At 42.1% G+C, this 21,923-nt stretch overlaps 1 protein-coding gene across 1 annotated transcript in view; it reads left to right on the top strand.

Annotated features, from left to right (window-relative positions):
• Positions 1–21,923, top strand: part of KCNH8 (potassium voltage-gated channel subfamily H member 8) — a 718,195-nt gene that overhangs the window by 560,616 nt on the left and 135,656 nt on the right. The window contains exons 9-10 of the mRNA XM_075315296.1: positions 8,916–9,115; positions 17,347–17,596. Of these exons, the coding sequence (XP_075171411.1) occupies positions 8,916–9,115; positions 17,347–17,596 (450 nt within the window). The remainder of the gene's footprint in view (positions 1–8,915; positions 9,116–17,346; positions 17,597–21,923) is intronic.

Genomic DNA, 21,923 nt, shown 5'->3' with positions numbered 1-21,923 from the left:
CCAATAAAGTGCTAAAGAATAACAAAAGGGTTCTGCATGGTCATAGCAACATGCAAAATAGTGCAATAACTGAACAATTATATTGGATCGTATTGATCCTCCTGATTATGAAAAATTAGGCTAAAAGTCACCAACCAGAACAAAGAGGACTGTCTAGTCCCATCAATAAGGTTACAGAACAAGCAAGAGGGGAAAGAAGTAAGGTAAGGCTATGTGCGCACTTACCGGATTTTTCGCGGATTTTGCCGCGGATTTGCTGCATGTTTCGCTGCAGAAAATGTTCATAACATCTCTGCAGTGAATCACCAGCAAATCCTATGGAGAAAAAAAATCCTGTGCGCACTGGGCGGAATTTGACAGCTGCATGTTTTGCTGCGGGAATCCCGCAGCAAAAACAAGTGCATGTCACTTCTTTTCCGCACAGCGCTGCGGGATTTTACTCCATTGACTCAATGTTAATCAAGAAATCCCGCAGGGAATAACGCAGGCAGCAAATTCTGTGCGGTTCACTGCGTTTTCCTGCGTTATTCCCTGCGGTATTTTGCGGTTTACCTCCGGTAATGTGCATCACTTGCTGCGGTTTTGCAGGGAAGTGATGTCATTACAGGAAGAGGAAGCCGTGCAGAGAGTAAACACACACACATCACACACAGAACACATCACAGACATAGAACACATAGACACAGACACACAGAACACACAGAAAGAAAACGGAAATATAGGAAAAAAAGAACGTGGGCTCCGCTGCATATTTACCGTCCAGCCGAGGTAAGCACACAGCGGCGGCCCGGTATTCTCAGGCTGGGGAGGGAGAGGGGCAGGGGTAATGTCCCCCGCCTCACTCCCCCTCCCGCAGCCGAGAATATCAGCCGCAGCTGCCCCGGCACTGTCGCATGCATTATGCGGCACTGCCGGCGTGTCCTCGGCTCTTCTTGCCACCGTGTAGCAGTGGTGACAAGGTAATACAAGGGGTTAATGGTGATGGGGGACCACCGCCATTAACCCCAGGCTTGATCATGGCAGCGTCTATGTGACAGCTGACATGATCAACCCGTAAGTAAAGTGAAAAAAAAACACAGACACCGAAAAATCCTTTATTTTAAATAAAACAAACAAGCCTCGTTCACCATTTTATTAACCCCTCCCGCAACAAAACTCCGGCGTAATCCAGGTCCGACGTCCAGCGCTGCTTCCATCCAGCCGCGACTGTCACAGACACAGCACTGAATGAAAGCAGCAGAGGTAATTACCGGTCATTTCCCACGGCCGGTAATGTGAACTCACTGCCGACCGTGGGAAATGCAGCGATCTGTCATCTATCTATCTGTCTATCCCTCTGTCTGTCTATCCCTCTGTCTGTCTATCCCTCTGTCTGTCTATCTATCCCTCTATCTATTCTTCTGTCTTTCTACTATCTCAGAATTAAATGACTTTTTTTTTTTTTTTCTTCAATGTGCTTTATTGCATTGAATGCAATAAAGCACATCCCAACCCGCACGCGGCAAAACCGCGGCAATGCCGCGAATAATACCGCGGTAAAACCGCAGCAAACCGCGGCAAACCGCATGCGGTTTTCGGGTGCGGTTTCCCGCGGTTTTTTACCGCGGGTGCGGTAATCTTTGAGGGCATGCGGAATTTTCTCAAGAAAATTCCACTTCCCAGTGCGCACAGAGCCTAAGAGGAAAATGTAGAACAAAGAGTTTAGGAGATCGAGACAAGGAGAGTAAAAAGGAATGAGCAGGGAAGGGGAGAGAGATAGAAGATGGATTGAGGAAAGAATAAATGCAAGTCTTTTAAAATCAATTTGAGCCAAAATTCATTGTATACATTGTACAAAAAATATGCAACAAAACCAGGAATTATTAGCCAAGCAAGAAAATCTTTGACAAAGAGCTTTTTCAGGGTGTTCACCCTTCATTGCTGTATAGCAGAATTTGGATAGTGGAATGCCCCTGACACAAATTTTTGATGGGATTTCATCTCCTTAGGGTATGTGCCCACGATCAAGACTTGCTGTGTTTAAAACGCAGTGAGTCCTGACTGGCAGGGCCGCATGTCTCCTCCACAAGAGAACGCAGCAGACCGCAGCTGTCAGTACCCATGATCAGGGTTCTGTGTGCTGCGTTCTCCTGCTTGTGTTCTCCCTACGGAGGACACATGTGATTTCGCAGAAAACAATTAACATGCTGCGGTCTGGAAAGATGCTCTGTAGGTCAATGTTTGCTGTAGAAGCATAGTGGGCACGGCATTTCTAGAAATCCCATTCACTATGCTTGTACTGTACACCGCAGCGGTTTAGACGTAGCTGAAGCATGCTGCATCCAAACCGCTGCAAATACTGATTGTGGGCATGCAGCCTTAACACTAGAAGTCCCAGGACATTTCAAGCTCCCCCCTGAAGTCCTGAAAGAGGGTCAAATGACATACAATAAACTAAATAGAACTAACTAGAAACTAAATGGCTAAACTCAATGGAAAACAACAACCTCCTGTGGTGCGACAGTAATGGCCTTAATTACAGAACAAAAGACGGTGATTATAGGATGTTAGCTAAGATCCTTCAGGTCATTTGACCAGTCTCTGGGTTCCAAAGGTAGACATGTTAAATGACCCATCTCTGGGATTTCTAGTGTTAAAGTGCCATCACATTTTAGAAGTTTTTGTCTGAGATGAGAATATCGGCACCCAAAAGCTATGCTGTTTCGATAATTCTCATTCACCTCAATAGGAGTTGTAGAAGCAGTGTAGTGCAGCCATGCTTGGTTCTTCAACTTCCTGTGGCCAACACTTAAATGCTCGAATCGCAGCCATGAAAAGCTGAAAAGAAAATAACACTTTAAGAAGATCAGCTGAGTGTGGAGTCTTATCAATCTTCCACAGGAAAAAAGTATGTTAATTAGTATCCATTTATTTATCCATCCAATTATCCATTTTCTTTATTTTAATCAACAGATCTAAATTATGCAATATGATTATTCATGTGTTTGCACATACACAAGTTAAAGGTTAATTAGCAGAATAGCAATACACAACATGTTTTGATAATTTTATATTGCTATTTAGCATGTTACAGCAAGCTGTTTACCTTAATCTTGATAAATTATGTAAAGAATTTGATATCATACCATAAAAGAGACAAAAGTCAAAACATTGTAATCTATTTAAGATTGACCTATATTTTAATAGAATATATACAAATTCTGAAAAATGTAAACTACAAATCTCAAAGCTTATTGTTGCCAAAGGCAAATGAAAATAGGTATGTATGGTGTACATATGCATATCATATAAAACTGAGGTCCATTTACCATTTATCTGCATCCCACAGAATATCACCAGCTCCCACATTCCAATAGAGTATCAATGGGGAAGTGTCTGCAGCTCTGTTCATTCACTTCTAAGGCAGTTAACAGCTGAGCCCAGTTCTGATTTAAATTTTAAACATATGTGATCCTGAATAAGTAGATTAGGAGTTGAAAAATTAAGCTCCCTTTAATTTTTGGGATATCTTAAGGCTAAGTTCACAAGCATTATATTTTCATTAGAAATGGTAATTAGAGATGATCAAATCCAAACAGTAAAGTTTGGTGTTCGTACTGAACATGGACTTTACAAATAAATCAGTGTCCAATTTTGGAGTTGGGGTGCTTTACGTACAGTATGTTAACCATTCAAGCGATCATCACTTCTACTCAGATACGCTCGATGCTCGGTCTAGTGAGAGCCATTTGCAATATTTGAATAGCTCACTTTAGGGGTAAAAACAGCGTTATCAAATGTTGTGTGTACATAAAAAAATGAAAAAAACGCACTCTGCCTCCTTCACTTGGAAATGCTTTATTTATGGCTGGCGGTATGTGGACGGAGAGCCAAACTGTCCAATCAGTAACTCCCAATGGGATTTAGCTCAAGTCTGGGTCCCAAACTGAACTTATATATACAGTATATATGTATAAATATATTTATTATATAGAATATATATATATATTATTATTTATAAACTATTAATACCATAGCGCTTCACATACATTGACAACTTTAATTAATGTCCACCTGAACCCCACGAACCCAAACTTCAATGGATCCACTAATCTCATATTGTAATCACTATGCAGTGCTCGATATCTTATAGCATATTGAGCTCTCTACTGATACCATTGACTTCCAATTAAGCTTGCTTCATCTGCCAAGAAGTTTGTCATCTTTAGAATAAAAAGAGTGCTCAATTCACTCTATTCTATCAAATATGTTTGCAACAAAGACTCTGAAAAGTGGCTCCAACATACAGTTAGGTCCAGAAATATTTGGACAGTGACACAATTTTCGCGAGTTGGGCTCTGCATGCCACCACATTGGATTTGAAATGAAACCTCTACAACAGAATTCAAGTGCAGATTGTAATGTTTAATTTGAAGGTTTGTACAAAAATATCTGATAGAAATTGTAGGAATTGTACACATTTCTTTACAAACACTCCCCATTTTAGGAGGTCAAAAGTAATTGGACAAATAAACCAAACCCAAACAAAATATTTTTATTTTCAATATTTTGTTGCGAATCCTTTGGAGGCAATCACTGCCTTAAGTCTGGAACCCATGGACATCACCAAACACTGGGTTTCCTCTTTCTTAATGCTTTGCCAGGCCTTTACAGCCGCAGCCTTCAGGTCTTGCTTGTTTGTGGGTCTTTCCGTCTTAAGTCTGGATTTGAGCAAGTGAAATGCATGCTCAATTGGGTTAAGATCTGGTGATTGACTTGGCCATTGCAGAATGTTCCACTTTTTTGCACTCATGAACTCCTGGGTAGCTTTGGCTGTATGCTTGGGGTCATTGTCCATCTGTACTATGAAGCGCCGTCCGATCAACTTTGCGGCATTTGGCTGAATCTGGGCTGAAAGTATATCCCGGTACACTTCAGAATTCATCCGGCTACTCTTGTCTGCTGTTATGTCATCAATAAACACAAGTGACCCAGTGCCATTGAAAGCCATGCATGCCCATGCCATCACGTTGCCTCCACCATGTTTTACAGAGGATGTGGTGTGCCTTGGATCATGTGCCGTTCCCTTTCTTCTCCAAACTTTTTTCTTCCCATCATTCTGGTACAGGTTGATCTTTGTCTCATCTGTCCATAGAATACTTTTCCAGAACTGAGCTGGCTTCATGAGGTGTTTTTCAGCAAATTTAACTCTGGCCTGTCTATTTTTGGAATTGATGAATGGTTTGCATCTAGATGTGAACCCTTTGTATTTACTTTCATGGAGTCTTCTCTTTACTGTTGACTTAGAGACAGATACACCTACTTCACTGAGAGTGTTCTGGACTTCAGTTGATGTTGTGAACGGGTTCTTCTTCACCAAAGAAAGTATGCGGCGATCATCCACCACTGTTGTCATCCGTGGACGCCCAGGCCTTTTTGAGTTCCCAAGCTCACCAGTCAATTCCTTTTTTCTCAGAATGTACCCGACTGTTGATTTTGCTACTCCAAGCATGTCTGCTATCTCTCTGATGGATTTTTTCTTTTTTTACAGCCTCAGGATGTTCTGCTTCACCTCAATTGAGAGTTCCTTAGACCACATGTTGTCTGGTCACAGCAACAGCTTCCAAATGCAAAACCACACACCTGTAATCAACCCCAGACCTTTTAAGTACTTCATTGATTACAGGTTAACGAGGGAGACGCCTTCAGAGTTAATTGCAGCCCTTAGAGTCCCTTGTCCAATTACTTTTGGTCCCTTGAAAAAGAGGAGGCTATGCATTACAGAGCTATGATTCCTAAACCCTTTCTCCGATTTGGATGTGAAAACTCTCATATTGCAGCTGGGATTGTGCACTTTCAGCCCATATTATATATATATATAATTGTATTTCTGAACATGTTTTTGTAAACAGCTAAAATAACAAATCTTGTGTCACTGTCCAAATATTTCTGGACCTAACTGTAGCTCTTAATATTGTATTAACAAGTTAAAGTTGATTTCTCTCTATAAAAAGTAATAGCATATAATTAGCTAAAGGGATTGTCCACTATTTGGATAACCACTTCTCCATCCGTTTCCTCCCAACAAAATAACATCACCTACATTCACCTCCGGTGAAAAATAATGTAAAATGATCACCGTGAAAACTAGTGCTGACACTGCTGGAATGGCATTGGAGGTGAGTATAAAGCGGGCTTTACACGCTGCGATCTCGCTAGCGAGATCGCAAGCAATCGTACCCACCCCCGTCGGCTGTGTGATACGGGCATATCGCTGCCCTTGTCGCACAACCTCGCTTACCCCCGTCACACTACTTACCTGCCCTGCGACGTCACATGGCAGGCGGCCAATAGAAGCGGAGGGACGGAGATGAGCGGGACATAACATCCCGCCCACCTCTTCCTTCCGCATTGCTGATGGAGGCAGGTAAGGAGATGTTCCTCGCTCCTGCGGTGTCACACACAGCAATGTGTGATTCCGCAGGAATGACGAGCAACATCGCTAGCATCCTGAAAACGATTTTTTGTTTCAGGACGACCTCTCCACGGCAAACGATTTTGCCCTCTTTTGCGATCGATTAAGATCGCTCTTAAGTGTTACACGCTGCGATCTTGTTAAGGACGCTTGATGTGCGTCACAAACAACGTGACCACGATGATAATTCATTAACGATATTGTAGCGTGTCAAGCCCACTTAAGTATTTTTACTTTTTTGAAGGTAAACACCGGGATAGAGGAGGGGTCATAGTGAACAAGGGACACCATACTAACCTTGGGGATCTTCTTGGTCTGTTAGATTATCTTTATGGACCTTAAGGGAACTACCAACTTACGCTAAGTATCCTCTAACAAGGGCCACTATTCCTACTTATTGACATCTTTTAGTTAGGAGTCTCCCTGGTCTTATGATGTAGTGGGAAGTTATAATTCTCTATGTATACACATCTATATTCTGATGGGTGGATTTGATATACTCCGACTTAAAGTTACATGACTGTATTTGCACTTTGGTAATGCCTGCTTTACACGAGACGGCCGATTGTGCGATTTCACGATCTATCGTACCCGCCCCCGTCGTTTGTGCATCACGGGCAAATCGCTGCCCATGTCGCACAAAGTCGTGAAACCCCCATCACACATATTTACCTGCTGAGCGACGTCGCTGTGGGCGGTGAACATCCTCTTCCTGAAGGGGGAGGGATGTTTGGCGTCACAGCGACGTCACACAGCCACCGGCCAATAGAAGCAGAGGGGCGGAGATGAGCGGGATGTAAACATCCCACCCACCTCCTTCCTTCCACAAAGCCGGCGGGTGCCGCGGGATGCAGGTAAGCTGAGTTCATTGTTCCCGGGGTGTCACACGGAGCGATGTGTGCTGCCCCAGGTACGATGAACAACCGGCGCCATTTTAAATAAACAATATTTTGAAACTGAGCGACGAGTACACGACTCACGATTTGTGAGCGATACTGCGTCGCTCGGAGGTGTTACACGAGACGACGTCGTGAACGATGCCGGATGTGCGTCAAGAAAACCATGACCCCGACGATGCATAGCACGATAGCTTGTCTCGTGTAAAGCACCCTTAAAAGTTACATGCTTAGTAACAGAGTAGGGAGTAACAGGGACAGCTGCTGTGGAATGGGGGTGCCGGAAAAATTAGGGTGATATTACCTCCATTTTCAAGCAGGGAAAAAGTGTAGTGCAAGGTTCATGTCCTCCAGATATTGTTGGACTACCCATGCCCTGACCTATATGGTCTATCACTTGCTGTTACCCCTGCTGCTTTGTGTCGCAAAAGCTACGCTGCTGTAGATTTCACACACCACTTTGTGTTGTTTGCCTGGTATGTTTGCCTGGGTTTTTATATTTATTATAATAAAGATTTACTGCTTTTAGAGTTATTTTTTTGGGGGGGGGTTTGGTGCATGTTTGTATATACTACTTTCCCTTATCCATTTTTGGTTTAGTCATTTTGAACAACCCCTTGTTTGTTTGATTCTTCCCTAATTTTTACTGTATGGTGAAGTTTCCGGCTATTTGCTATACAGTAAATTACAGCACAGCCTAACAATTTATGGCAGCTATTGTTCTGAGGCCCTTGGATATAACATATACCTGTCTGAAGGGAGCTGGTAAGTGTAGGGATGGTAATTTCCTAAGGATAAGAAGATCTGCTGAAATTTGAATTCTATTCACAGTGAAGTTATTGTCCGTGACTTTAATGTCACTATTAGGCTCTGATGTACCTCCATATTCTAGAACAGAATAAATATAACATGTAAAAAATAATTAAAGAGCTTAATACCTTAGCACTCACCTATCCCTGCACCCCCGCTGCCTCCAATGACCAAAGCTCATCGGCTGTCTGATCTTTAGGACATCTTCTTTCAGCAGTCCAGCATCGGTGTCTTCATTCCAGATCAGCACTTGTGGCCATAACCAAGACATGGAGGTCATGGTGTGTTGTAACATCATATCGCACGGCATTCCATAACCTCTGAGGTTTAATGCCTTCACTCCAGAAAAGAACTTCCAGCCATGCCCAAGCCTCGCAGGTCATGGCAGGTTGTAACATTTTGGTGCATGTCGTGAACTCACGACAATACAATACGCAGTGACCTACGAGGCCTGGTCATAACCGGAAGTCCTGTCCTAGACGTGAAGGCACTGGTACGTGATTGTGTAAAGAAGAGGCTTTGAGAGAACCAGATGGCAGGCAATGGGCATCAGAGGCAGTACAGTTACTTGGAGAGGTGAGCAGTGAAGTGAATTTTAGGTTAGAGTAGACTACAGTACATTTATAGGGTTTGTAAATCAGCCTGTTGTACAGAGTGTTATAAATAGTTTTGGATAAAGTCACTTTCACACCTTTTTCTGCAAACATTTATCCAATGTAGCATGATGCTTACTTTCTTTTTCTTTTCCTGTACAGCTTTGATGCATGCTTTGGTATTTGGTAATGTAACAGCTATAATCCAGCGACTGTACTCCAGATGGTCCCTCTATCATACAAGAACAAAGGATCTGAAGGATTTTATACGGGTACATCACCTTCCACAACAACTTAAGCAGAGAATGCTTGAATATTTCCAGACCAATTGGTCAGTCAATAATGGGATAGATTCTCATGAGGTACGTTAAATTTTGCTCTGAAATTAAGATATTTTTTTTTTTTAAATGAGAAAATTAAAAAGCCAAACTTTAACGTTCTAATGCTAAAAAAAACAAAAATAGATTTCATCAGGAAAAATATTCATGAAATAAATATTATATTAAAAATATAAATTACAAGTTAAAAAGTATTTTTAAAATGAAAAAAATAGAAAAAATAATATATATATATTAACATTTGTGTCCATCGTGCTTTGTTATCTTTTAAAGTTTTTATATTAAACATGAGCACTACTCTTGATGGCTTGATGATTCACACTCGTCAGTTTTATTGTCTCTTTGGCCAAAGGATAGACATCATAAGACATCATCTTAAGCCCTTAATGATCAGGCTATTTGGATCTTTTAGGATGTTGAGGTTTTTCTTTTCTTTTTCCCTTTTTTAACTATTGTGCTCAAAAAGCCATAGGTGTTATATCTTTCTGTTAACTAAGTCTTACATTGGAGTGCTTATTGGGGTACTTATAATATATTGAAATAACCATATAAGGGCTTGTTTTATGCTTGACTATTTATACTTTTTGAATGATACCATTTTTTATTTAAAATGTTCATTATATGGTAAAAGAGACCTGGTAGTTTGATTTTAAAGGTCAGTTTGAGTATGTAGATATCAAATATGTTTATTTAGTTTTTCTTTTTCACTTAAATGGTAAAAAAATGTAGACATTTGTAAGAAAAAAAAATGTTTTTGCTTTTCATGCCAGGTTCTGAGAGTTATAACATTTTTACTTATTTTTTGCACCATAGGGCCATGTTTTTACTGTTACCAATTTTGTGTAGATATAATCATTTCATCACCTTCTACTGTATTTTATTGCAATGTTGCAGAGGCCAAAAAAAATAATTCTGGTGTTTATAAGTTATTTCATTACACTATTTACCGTTGGGATAGTTTACTTTATATTTCGATAGATAGGGCATTTCTGAACTCAGCGATGCCCAATATGTGTATTTTTACTTTTTTCAATGTTTTATTTTCAGTGGGGCAAAAGGGGGGTGATTTCAACTATTGTGGTTATTATATATCTTTAAAACTGTTTTTCTTTAAGTTTATTGTATTTACTTGATGCTGCTATCGTCCAATCGCTCTTGCTGTACAGAGCAGTAAATCAGCACTGCTCTGTATTGCTGAAATCATGATCTCCTATGAACACCAACTCCCAGCTGACATTCACAGAAGGATCATCATGACACACATGTGTCATCAGCTGACTCCCAACTGTGATGAAAACTCATCAGCAATCCATGATGACATCACAGGCGCACCGATAAAATTAAGGAATTATATTCTCTCCACCAGCACATGTTAAATTCTGCTGTCAGAGATTGACTGTGGGATTTAACTGGTGAACAGCCATGGGCAGCTCTTAGATTCACTTGTGGCTGATAGAGGCACATAACTGCTGATCAGACCAGCTGCCTTGTGTAGAGAAGAGAGGGGCTTGGTGTGAGAGTACACATTAAAGCAAGGGACATGACATATGACTTAAATATACGTCCTATGTCATGAAGGGGTTAACTATTCTTAGGAGCCACAGGAAGCAGTAATCATTTGATTGCTTTTATCATTTTTGAAACACTAAGGCCTCAGTCACATGTTTGATTTTCCTGTATGAGTGCTAGTCGTGGTTTTCACGGATAAGACACGTACTTGTGATATTGCTTGGGGCCATTCACATGCCCATGACATTTTGTGGACTGAGAAGTCCACAGAAAATCACCAAGACTTATTCAATGTTGATCAAAGGGTCGAATCAAAATTGGCATTTCAAGTCTATAGGTCCAGGTAAAAATCAGACTGCACTTGGATGACATACGAGTATGGTCTGATTTTCACAGACTGCCTGAATGGAGAAGGGGAAGACATTTTTTTTTATTTCTCCACATTTGAGAAATTTGGTGACACTTGTACCACACTTCTGATCAGTCTGATCAGAATAATCTATCTGTTTTACTCTTACGTGGAAAAATCATGTAAATGAGGCCTAAATAACATTTAGCAACATTGACATGCAGACTACTAGAACATGTCTTTAAATAACTGTGGAGGATCTAAGATCATTTTTAGAAATTAAGCAACCAGAATCAGTTTCTCTGAGCTCAGCCATTACAGATGGATCCTGGATGCAACCACCTCCAAGCTCCCATTTTTTTATGTATTGGCTTGCTTGATTCTATTGTAAATGGGTTAAGCATGAATTTACTGTATTTGTGCCCTGAACTAGTTTCTAAGAAAAGGACAACATAAATGCAAAAAAAAACAACTGCTCATGCAACTATGTTAATCTAAAACCATGTTCAGATATTGCAGAAAATTTTGGAAAACCAATTTACTTATAATGTACTGTAAATTGCCACAAATTTGCAGCACCGTATTTGCATCGGAAATCCATGACACATCTAAAACCTCTGACTTAAGGGTGCTTTTACAAGTGCAGAAGTGAACCATGTTTTGACGGTCCTGTTTGACAAATGTGTTAAAAGTTTGAAGAGATACTTTAGTGTACATAATTACTTTTAAAAATAGTTCTAAATTTTCTATTACATGTAATCTGAATTTTACTTTTCTATAAGCTTAAATGAATGAAATAAACAGAAAATATATCAATTTTCTTTTTCTCAGATGGGAGTGCTCCTAATTAGCAATGTCAGTTAATAAATTAAAACCCTAATGTATCATGCAAATAGTTAGTGAATAGAATAAAATAATCACAATATAACATATTAAAATGCTTATTTATTTTTTTTACATCAAATAGCAAGGGATGTTGCCCTTAAAAATTATTAGTGTTAAATAATGAGAAAGATTATGGTTAGTATTTCTAATAAGTATTGTATTTTCCAGACTGTTAGATGCACCAGACCATAAGACACATCTACAGTAGGTGGAAAAAAAAATAAAAAAAATATTGACACAAAATATATGGTCATAATGCACTGTAATTATACGAATCTATGGCAGTAATGTCCTCTAATTCTTTTCTCATGTTCCCCATATTGAGCTCCTTACTGGTATATATGTTTCCCATTTTGGTACAGTTTGTATGTGGTCTATCCTGGTATATATGTGACCCATCCTGTTCTATATGTCCTCTATCCTGGTACATAAGTCTCCCATCCTTGTATATATGTAGATCATCCCCCTGGACCTATCATGGTATATATGTCCCCCATCCTGGATGTGTTTGCCCATCCAGGTATATATGTTCCCCATACTGGTATATATGTCAGCTATCGGCTAATCCAAAATTAATATTCACTGCTTCTCACACCCATAATCCTGCCCACCTCTCAGCGCCGGTGTTAATGATAATAAAAATCTTCACAGGAATTTAATATCATTGATCTCGGTGCAGAGAGATAAGTGAGATTATGGGCATGGGGAGCAGTGAATATTCATATTTTTTTTAGTAGTGGACACACGTGATTGCCTCACTCCTGCCACCACCGGCTTCCTGCAGTGGCAACCCTGCACCTGCCTCCTCTGACCCCACACCACCACTACCATTGCTTCCCACAGGTAGCCAGGCATGTTTCAAACTATAAAACACACCAAAACTTTACTCTCAAATTTGGTGGAAAAAAGTGAGTTTTATAGTCCAAATAATATGGTCTATTGTAAAGCCACTTTTACTAATTATTTATTCACTAGAAGGTGGCCCGATTCTACGCATCGGGTATTCTAGAATTTACGTATTGTGTAGTTCATGTATGATTTTTGTTATATATATATATATATAGATGTTGTATGTAGTTGCCAAGTGTTTGTGTAGGGCGCTGTACATGTTCTGGGTGTTGTCTGGGTGTGGCGGGGGGTGAGAGCGGTGTTGTATGTGTGTTGCGTTGTTTGTGGAGCGCTGTGTGTCTGTAGCGTTGTGTGTGTGTGTGTTGCGCGGTTTGTGTGGGTGTGGTGTGTTTTGGGGGGAGGTATGTTTTGTGCAATGTGTGTGTTGTGCGGTATGTGCGTATATTTATGTATGCCGCGGTGTTTGTGTGTTGGGTGTTGTGTGTGTGCGGCGTTGTCTGTGTGTGGGTGTCTGTGTATGGCGGTGTTTGTGGTTCCCAGTGTGTGTGTAGTGTGTTGTGTGTGTGTGTTGGGGGGAGTTGTGCACCCCCCATCGTGCCCCATCCCCCATGCTGCGCACCCACCATCGTGCTCCATCCCCCATGCTGCGCACCCCCCATCGTGCTCCATCCCCTATGCTGCGCATTCCCCATCGTGCCCCATCCCCGATGCTGAGCACCCCCCATTGTGCTTCATCCCCCATGCTGCGCACTCCCTATCGTGCTCCATCCCCCATGCTGCGCACTCCCCATCGTGCTCCATCCTCCATGCTGCGCACTCCCCATCGTGCTCCCTCCCCCATGCTGCACACCCCCCATCATGCTACATCCCCCATGCTGCGCACCCCATTGTGCTCCATCCCCCATGCTATAATAGTTCTCCTATTATACTCAGAGAGGAGTATAATAGGTGGACTATAATAGGAGGAGTAGTCCTGGGGGGAGAGGAGTATAATGCCGGCTCCCTGCACATGTGTACCGGGAGCTGGTGTACGCTGGTAACTATGATACACATCGGGTAACTAAGGGACCTTAGTTACCCGATGTGTATAATGGTTACCAGCGTTCACCGGCTCCGTGAAGATCCCAGCATCGCAAGGTTATGTCTGGCGCTGCTGGGATCCTGACGGAGCCGGTGTACACTGGTAAGTATGATACACATCGGGTAACTAAGGGACCTTAGTTACCCGATGTGTATAATGGTTACCAGCGTTCACCGGCTCCGTCAGGCGAGCGACCAATCCGTGGGGGGCGGAGCCGAGGTGAGGCGAGCGGCCAATCCGTGCGGGTGGGCGGGGCCATGGCGAGCGCAGTGGCCAATCAGCTTTGTGTCACCGTAAGGACACAATTTTGGAGCAAGACAGACAGAAAGGCAGACAGACAGACAGACAGACAGACAGAATAAAGCAATTATATATATAGACTAGAAGGTGGCCCAATTCTACGCATCGGGTATTCTAGAATTTATGTATTGTGTAGTTCATGTATGATTTTTGTTATATATATATATATATATATATATATATAGATGTTGTTGTGTGTAGTTACCAAGTGTTTGTGTAGGGCGCTGTACATGTTCTGGGTGTTGTCTGGGTGTGACGGGGGTGAGAGCGGTGTTGTTTGTCTGTTGTGTGTGTTGCGTTGTTTGTAGAGCGCTGTGTGTCTGTAGCGTTGTGTGTGTGTTGCGCGGTTTGTGTGTGTGGTGTGTTTTGGGGGGAGGTATGTTTTGTGCAATGTGTGTGTTGTGCGGTATGTGCGTATATTTGTGTGTGCAGCATTGTCTGTGTGTGTAAGTGTCCGTGTAGGGCAGTTCTTTGTGGTTCCCAGTGTGTGTGTGTGGTGTGTTGTGCAGTGCCCGCGCGCGTGTGTGTGTGTGTTGGGGGGAGGTGTGCACTTCCCATCGTGCTCCATCCCCCATGCAGCGCACTCCCCATCGTGCTCCATCCCCCATGCAGCGCACTACCCATCGTGCTCCATCCCCTATGCTGCGCACCCCCCATCGTGCTCCATCTCCCATGCTGCGCACTCCCAAACGTGCTCCATCCGCCATGCTGCGCACTCTTAAACGTGCTCCATCCGCCATGCTGCGCACTCCCAAACGTGTTCCATCCGCCATACTCCGCACTCCCCATCGTGCTCCATCCCCCATGCAGCGCACTCCCCATCATGCTCCATCCCCTATGCTGCGCACCCCCCATCGTGCTCCATCTCCCATGCTGCGCACTCCCAAACGTGCTCCATCCGCCATGCTGCGCACTCCCAAATGTGGTCCATCCGCCATGCTGCGCACTCCCAAACGTGCTCCATCCGCCATGCTGCGCACTCCCAAACGTGCTCCATCCGCCATGCTGCGCACTCCCAAACGTGCTCCATCCGCCATGCTGCGCACTCCCAAACGTGCTCCATCCGCTATGCTGCGCACTCCCAAATGTGGTCCATCCGCCATGCTGCGCACTCCCAAACGTGCTCCATCCGCCATGCTGCGCACTCCTAAATGTGCTCCATCCGCCATGCTGCGCACTCCCAAACGTGGTCCATCCGCCATGCTGCGCACTTCCAAATGTGCTCCATGCGCCATGCTGCGCACTCCCAAACGTGCTCCATCCCCCATGCTGCGCACCCCCATCGTGCTCCATCCCCCATGCTGCACCAGCATCAGCCTCTCTACCCGCAGCATCAGCCTCTCTGCCCGCAGCATTAGCCTCTCTCCTCCCAGCATCAGCCTCTCTACCCGCAGCATCAGCCTCTCTCATCCCAGCATCAGCCTCTCTCATCCCAGCATCAGCCTCTCTCCTCCCAGCATCAGCCTCTCTGTCCCCAGCATCAGCCTCTCTCATCCCAGCATCAGCCTCTCTCCTCCCAGCATCAGCCTCTCTGTCCCCAGCATCAGCCTCTCTCCTCCCAGCATCAGCCTCTCTGTCCCCAGCATCAGCCTCTCTCATCCCAGCATCAGCCTCTCTCATCCCAGCATCAGCCTCTCTCCTCCCAGCATCAGCCTTTTCTGTCCCCAGCTGATGCCTTTTCAGTCCCCAACATCAGCCTCTCTCCTCCCAAGCTACCCCAGCCTCAGCCTCCCCCAGCATCAGCCTCTCTTCTCTCAGCCTTCCCATCCCAGCCTTCCCCAGGATCAGCCTCTCTCCTCCCAGCCTCCTCCAGCACGCCGTGCTCCTCTGCCGACACTCACAGATCGATCGCATACACTCACACACACCCACACACACCCGATCGCATACACTCACACACACCCGATCGCATACACTCACACACACCCGATCGCATACACTCACGCACACACACATTGACGATATTGCACATACGCGCTCATACTCACAACATCTGGAGATACCACATGCTTCTGGCCATGTGATCCTCCGGCAGGTCCTGGAAGCTCACAGCACAATATCGCCGCCGAGAAGCAAGCGATATCCCAGGATGTTGTGAGTATGTGGATGCGATGTGATGTGTGTGTGAGAGTGAGTGTGATCTGATGTGTGTGTGTGTGTGTGTGCTGTTATGTGTGTGCGTGTGTGTATTTTCTGCCGCTGCAGGACCTTGATGCGCTGGTAACTATGCTACCATGGTTACCAGCGCATCTCGTCCCCCGCTCGCACGGGAGCCCACACCAGCATACGCCGGTCAGCCCCAGCAATGCGAGGGTATGTGTCGGCTGGTTTGGTGGCCTGCAGGGTGCCGGGGCGAGAGGCCAATCTGTGGGGGGGCGGAGCCTGGGCGAGCGGCCAATCCATGCGAGGGGGCGGGGCCATGGCGAGCCCAGCGGACGATCAGCTTTGTGTCACCGTAAGGACACAATTTTGGAGCAAGACAGACAGACAGACAGAATAAGGCAATTATATATATAGATATGTATACATACAATATGTGTGTCTGAAACCAAACTCCTCTTAGTATGTAGTAGAAACCTATTGTATATCTACACTTAACTGTTAATATATCATAAGGACATGTCAGAAGTTCTTATCGGTGGTGGTCTGGGAGTGTGGGCTCCCACTGATTGCTAAAACAGATCATTAAAAATGTTAAGCTTATAGACTTTCCTTGAGTTCATCTTCAGTCTTGGATGAGAGCTTTGCTCCACTGAGTGCATCTTCCCTATTGAACAAAACTTTTAAAACCTCTCTATATTAAAAGTTTTCTAAAAGTGCAGTTACACATTATTTAATACACAATACAAGCTTTACAATATACTTTTTGGAAGATTTTCTATTGCTTAATAGATTTCCAGTTTTTATAAAACACCCATATATATATATATATATATATATATATATATATATATATATATATATATATATATATGATACAGAATTTTTTGATTGTTTTAACACCTTAACACCTTCGACATTTTACAAGCATAACTTTTGTTAAATACCATATTATAGAACCTAAAATAGATATATTGTATGCCTGAATGTCACAGACTCAGGGTTTAGTTATTTTTCTACAATGCCTGTACAACTATTAATTTATATGTTATGGCACATTTTCCTATGTCACAAACGGCTTAGGTGAGATTTGTTACAAAGCTAAATGGTTGAAAGCTTCTATCATTCTGAACTATAAAAATATATTTCCGGCTGCAGTAATTCCTTGTCTGTATTTGACAGCTCCTGAAAGAATTTCCAGATGAGCTACGTTCAGATATAACCATGCACTTAAACAAGGAGATTCTCCAACTATCCCTTTTCGAGAGTGCTAGCCGCGGATGCCTCAGGTCCTTGTCTCTGCATATAAAAACCTCTTTCTGTGCTCCTGGAGAGTACCTACTCCGGCAGGGAGATGCATTGCAGGCAATTTACTTGGTGTGCTCAGGTTCCATGGAAGTTTTAAAAGATGGGATGGTTTTGGCTATACTAGGTATGTACTTTTTACTACTCTTATCAAAGACCGATTCTCTTCAATCATAGTGATGATGATAATTATGATAATGTGCTACTTTTGTTAAGCACTAAACAAATATTAGCATTTTATTATCAGAATGCAATAAAATCAATGAAAAACAATAATATTTCACAGTATAATAAAATAAATATTACTTTCTACTAATACAATACAGAATGCAACCATTGAGGTCATCAAAACTTCTGTTCTCTTCTTTTTTGTTGTTTATGTGATTTTCTGTAATTTAATAGACAATGCTTTTTTTATTAAAAATCTAGCACAGAGAATTCTGCTGAAGATCAGTTTTCTTTTTTGCAGCAAGTAAAAATTTTGAATGTTCCCATCTCAGTCAATCATGAAGAAGGAGTGTTTGGATCTCCCATTTATAGAAACAATGAGGCTAACTGTGCTACTCTTTCCTTAACCCAAAATGTACAGCTATAGGATTTACAGAGTACAACATCTGTCTGCTGTTGCTATTATTAACTATACTAGATAACACGAGAAAAATAAAAGTGGCACTATCTGTGAGCAGCATATTATAGTATATAATTTAAGATGAGTTTGATTGTTGCACTTTTGTATGATAGGAGTAAATCAGGCTTTGAGATGCTCTCAATGAAATGAATGGAATGCTGCTTCTCTGGTGGCTGTTAGAGTTTGATCCACAGGAGCTCCACAGACCAAGCCATACTACAGGATGTAGGTAACCGGATATGGCACTTGCCCAATGGATCAGACTAGCAATGTAGCACTCCAAGGAGATATTTATTAATACGGTAACTAAATCCATGACAGAGGGTTTGATTGATTAAAATAGTTAAAATACAATAAGCTCCGGCTGTACAACTTCAGGTTAATTTTGTACAGCAGAAACAAGTTGTATTTTAACCATTTTAATGAATCAAAATCGCTGTCAATAAGGAAACTTGGTCTCATCACCGCAAAATCTTTCTCCGGGAGTCCATTTTTATTGTCAGGAACTCATTGCCCTGCAATGGATGGACAGTTCCCCACGACGGTACGTGCATGGGTGGAGCTAGTAAATGCAATGCTCCCCTATGAATGGACAGTATATCAAAATAGGGGTTGCATTGAGAAATATAATAAGGTTAGGGAGATGTGGAATTCCTCTCCTTTGACGTTACCCATTTCAAAGTGATAATTTTCTGGGTTGCTTGTTCGCTCTTACACTATAGCAAGTATATTACGGTCTGGTAATAATGTTGAATGCTCCTTGGTTGGCCCCAATGGCAGAAACAGTCACTGTGATGCTTTTGATATGTTTTTCCCTTTGTTCTCTGTGTCTTGTTAAGGTCTATTTGCAGACCAGTACCTGGAATATGTGTTCTCCTTGTACTGAACTCTCTTACAGCTTTGCAAACATGCACTATATATGTCCTTATTCTGTAACTGGTTTATTTATGTTACTTAAATTCCTGGGACTTCTAGTGTTAATAAACAATTACAAAAACAAACAACTCAGTCATAGAATTGAGTTTTTAATAAATATCCTCTTAAGTACTTCATTGCTAGTCTGAATCCATTGGGAGAGTGCTATAACCAATTACCTATATCCTCCACTGTTGCTGCTACATAGAAACAGAGATGCCCATCTCAGCCATGATGCCAGTCTTTAACACAATAAGGACAGGCTGAAATACCAGCACCCTACAACAGAGCTGACTTACAAAAGAAATAAACCATAAGCTAGCGTGGTGCTGTTTCTGGATAAGAGATATCATATTTTCTGATCCTATGATTCCTAGAAATCCCTCTAGGCATTAAATAGTTTGCATCCAAATGAAGATTTGTGCACAATTATGCCCAAGAGCATGTGTGAGCTTAGATACTGATCTTGGATCATAGGGTAGGGCTCACAAGGTCTGTTCTTGTTCATCCCCAAAGTGTCAAACAGGGTTGAGGTCAATGCTATGTGCACACTAATCAAATTCTTCCTCAAAAATCTAATCTAACCATGCCTTTATGGACCTTGTTTTGTTCACTGGGGCACAGTCATACTGGAACAGAAAGGACCCTTCCCAAACTATATTCCCATAATGTTGTCCAATATGTCTTGCAATGATCAAACATTATGAAATCAATTCACTGGGACTAAATGACTAACACGTAGGTTCCATCAAACTTTACAGTTGAAAGAATACATTCAAGCAAGTTCATTAACATTCTTCTGGCTTTCGTAAAGCACAAACATGTTCTTAATTCATGCAGATATGGAAGGATGATTATTCATTCTCTAGAATACAGTTTTACAGCTCAAATGTCTAAGGGTATGTGCACACGTTGCGTTCTGGCATGACAAATATTCGACAGCGTTTTGTCACTGCAATGTGCGTTTCAAAACGCATGCAAAATGCTGCATTTTGGATGCATTTTCAATGCATTTTGAATGCAGAATGTATGCGTTTTGGATGCTTGCTCTCCCACAGACAGAGAGGGAAAATCATCCAAAACGCACAAAAGAAGAGACATGTTGCTTTATAGAATGCATTGATTTTGTCAAAAATTTGGCATCCAAAATGCTGCATTTCAAAACACAACCTGCTCATGGAGAATTTGCTTAATTGTCATAGACATTGCTGGGAACGCCCAATGCATGCATTTACGCTTCAGTTTAAAATGCTGCGTAAACGCATAAAAAACGCAACATGCACACACAGCCTAATGGTGGTATAGTTTGCACCACTTCATCCAACGCTTGGCATTGTGCTTCATAATTTAAGGCTTCGATACAGCTGCTCAGCCATGGCCCCAGGCTGATGTTAATAGGACATGTGGCTGTCATTCTAGCTTTCTCATATTTATGGATGAGTGGAGGAAATGAGGGACCGCACTCCGTACCGCTGTGCAGGAATCTTTAGTTTATTAGATGGTGCAGGGTAAAAAGCTATCTGGGAGCCAGCTCACAGCTCGTCTCCTGCTTTTTACCCTGCACCGTCTAATAAACTAAAGATTCCTGCACAGCGGTACGGAGTGCGGTCCCTCATTTCCTCCACTCATCCATCGGTACTTGGACTTTTCTTCTGGACGAGCACCCCCGCTCAGGATACGGTAATTCCCAGCCCTCGACGAGCCCATATGTGTTATCACTGAGTGACATACAGTGGTGCAGCACCCTTCCTATCTTGCTGGATTTCTTATATTTATGTTTGTAAGAATTAAATGTCCTCTTTGCTCTTTTTTTTTAATTAAAAATGTTAAGATTTGATTTATTTGTTTAAAAGCAATCTAACAAATGCCAGTACTTTCAACCTGATGATAGAACAAAAATATGCTATTATCGTCTCAAAAGTAAAAAAAATTATGACTTAAGAGCTGGTGCTCCAATTAATGAGGAATCAGATTATAGCCAGCATTTATAAGGCAGCAGTCGCTCAATATCCCATATGACCAGTTCTCCAGCTAGAGACAAGGTACAATAGTTAAGGCTGCATAATTTTACTATGATTGTGTGTTCTTCACTTGACAGCTGCTCATTAGCTCTTCAGCTGAGGAATTGCGGTTATTTTTAAATGAGTTGTAATCAGTACAATATGGGATGTCTCACCAGTGAAACATAGAATTAGTATGAGAAAACTGCAAATTTCTTCTACATGATTTTAAATTGTTAACTTGCCAGTTATGATTTTATATGTCAGTATTTAAAACAGTAAAAATTGTTGCAAATTAATAGAACTTTTTCATATTGTGAATTTTTACCTTATTATGCATATATTACTGAACAGTTAATTTCTCAATGTCATTATGGCCTAATTTTCAATGTGACTGCACAAAACAGCTGGGCACTTTTGTTAGTTTTCCCTAGTAGTTCTTAGGGCTCTGCATAGGAAGGTACCAGGACAAGGACGTTATCCTTGTTGGGGTACAAACTCTGTAACCAATGTTTAAAAGGAATCTGTCAGCAGGCTTTTGCTATGTAATCTGAGGATAGCATGCTGTAGGGATAAAAAAAACACAAATCAACTATGCCACTTTTATCAGGCTGTGTGCTATTGTTTACTTAAACTAAAGGCTTTATCACCTAGTGATTATCATTGATAGACTACATTGTGTAGTGCATGGAAGTCCCAGAGGCCCCCTCCTCTGATTGACACTTAACTATCAATGTACAATCTCTACTAAGAGCCTGGTGTGGGCAGAAAGCTCTATCTGCTCTGCAAAACCTAAAAGCTCTTATTGTGTCAGAAGGCCTGCAGCCAGTAATCTAAGTGATACATCCTTGGATTCAGAGTCTCTTGGCCTACATTATTTTGCTCTCTTGTAAGGTAGTAAAAACTTGCTG

Source organism: Anomaloglossus baeobatrachus, chromosome 6 (assembly GCF_048569485.1).
Source record: "Anomaloglossus baeobatrachus isolate aAnoBae1 chromosome 6, aAnoBae1.hap1, whole genome shotgun sequence".
NCBI classification, from domain to species: domain Eukaryota; kingdom Metazoa; phylum Chordata; class Amphibia; order Anura; family Aromobatidae; genus Anomaloglossus; species Anomaloglossus baeobatrachus.
This window is presented reverse-complemented; position numbering and strand designations above follow the sequence as displayed.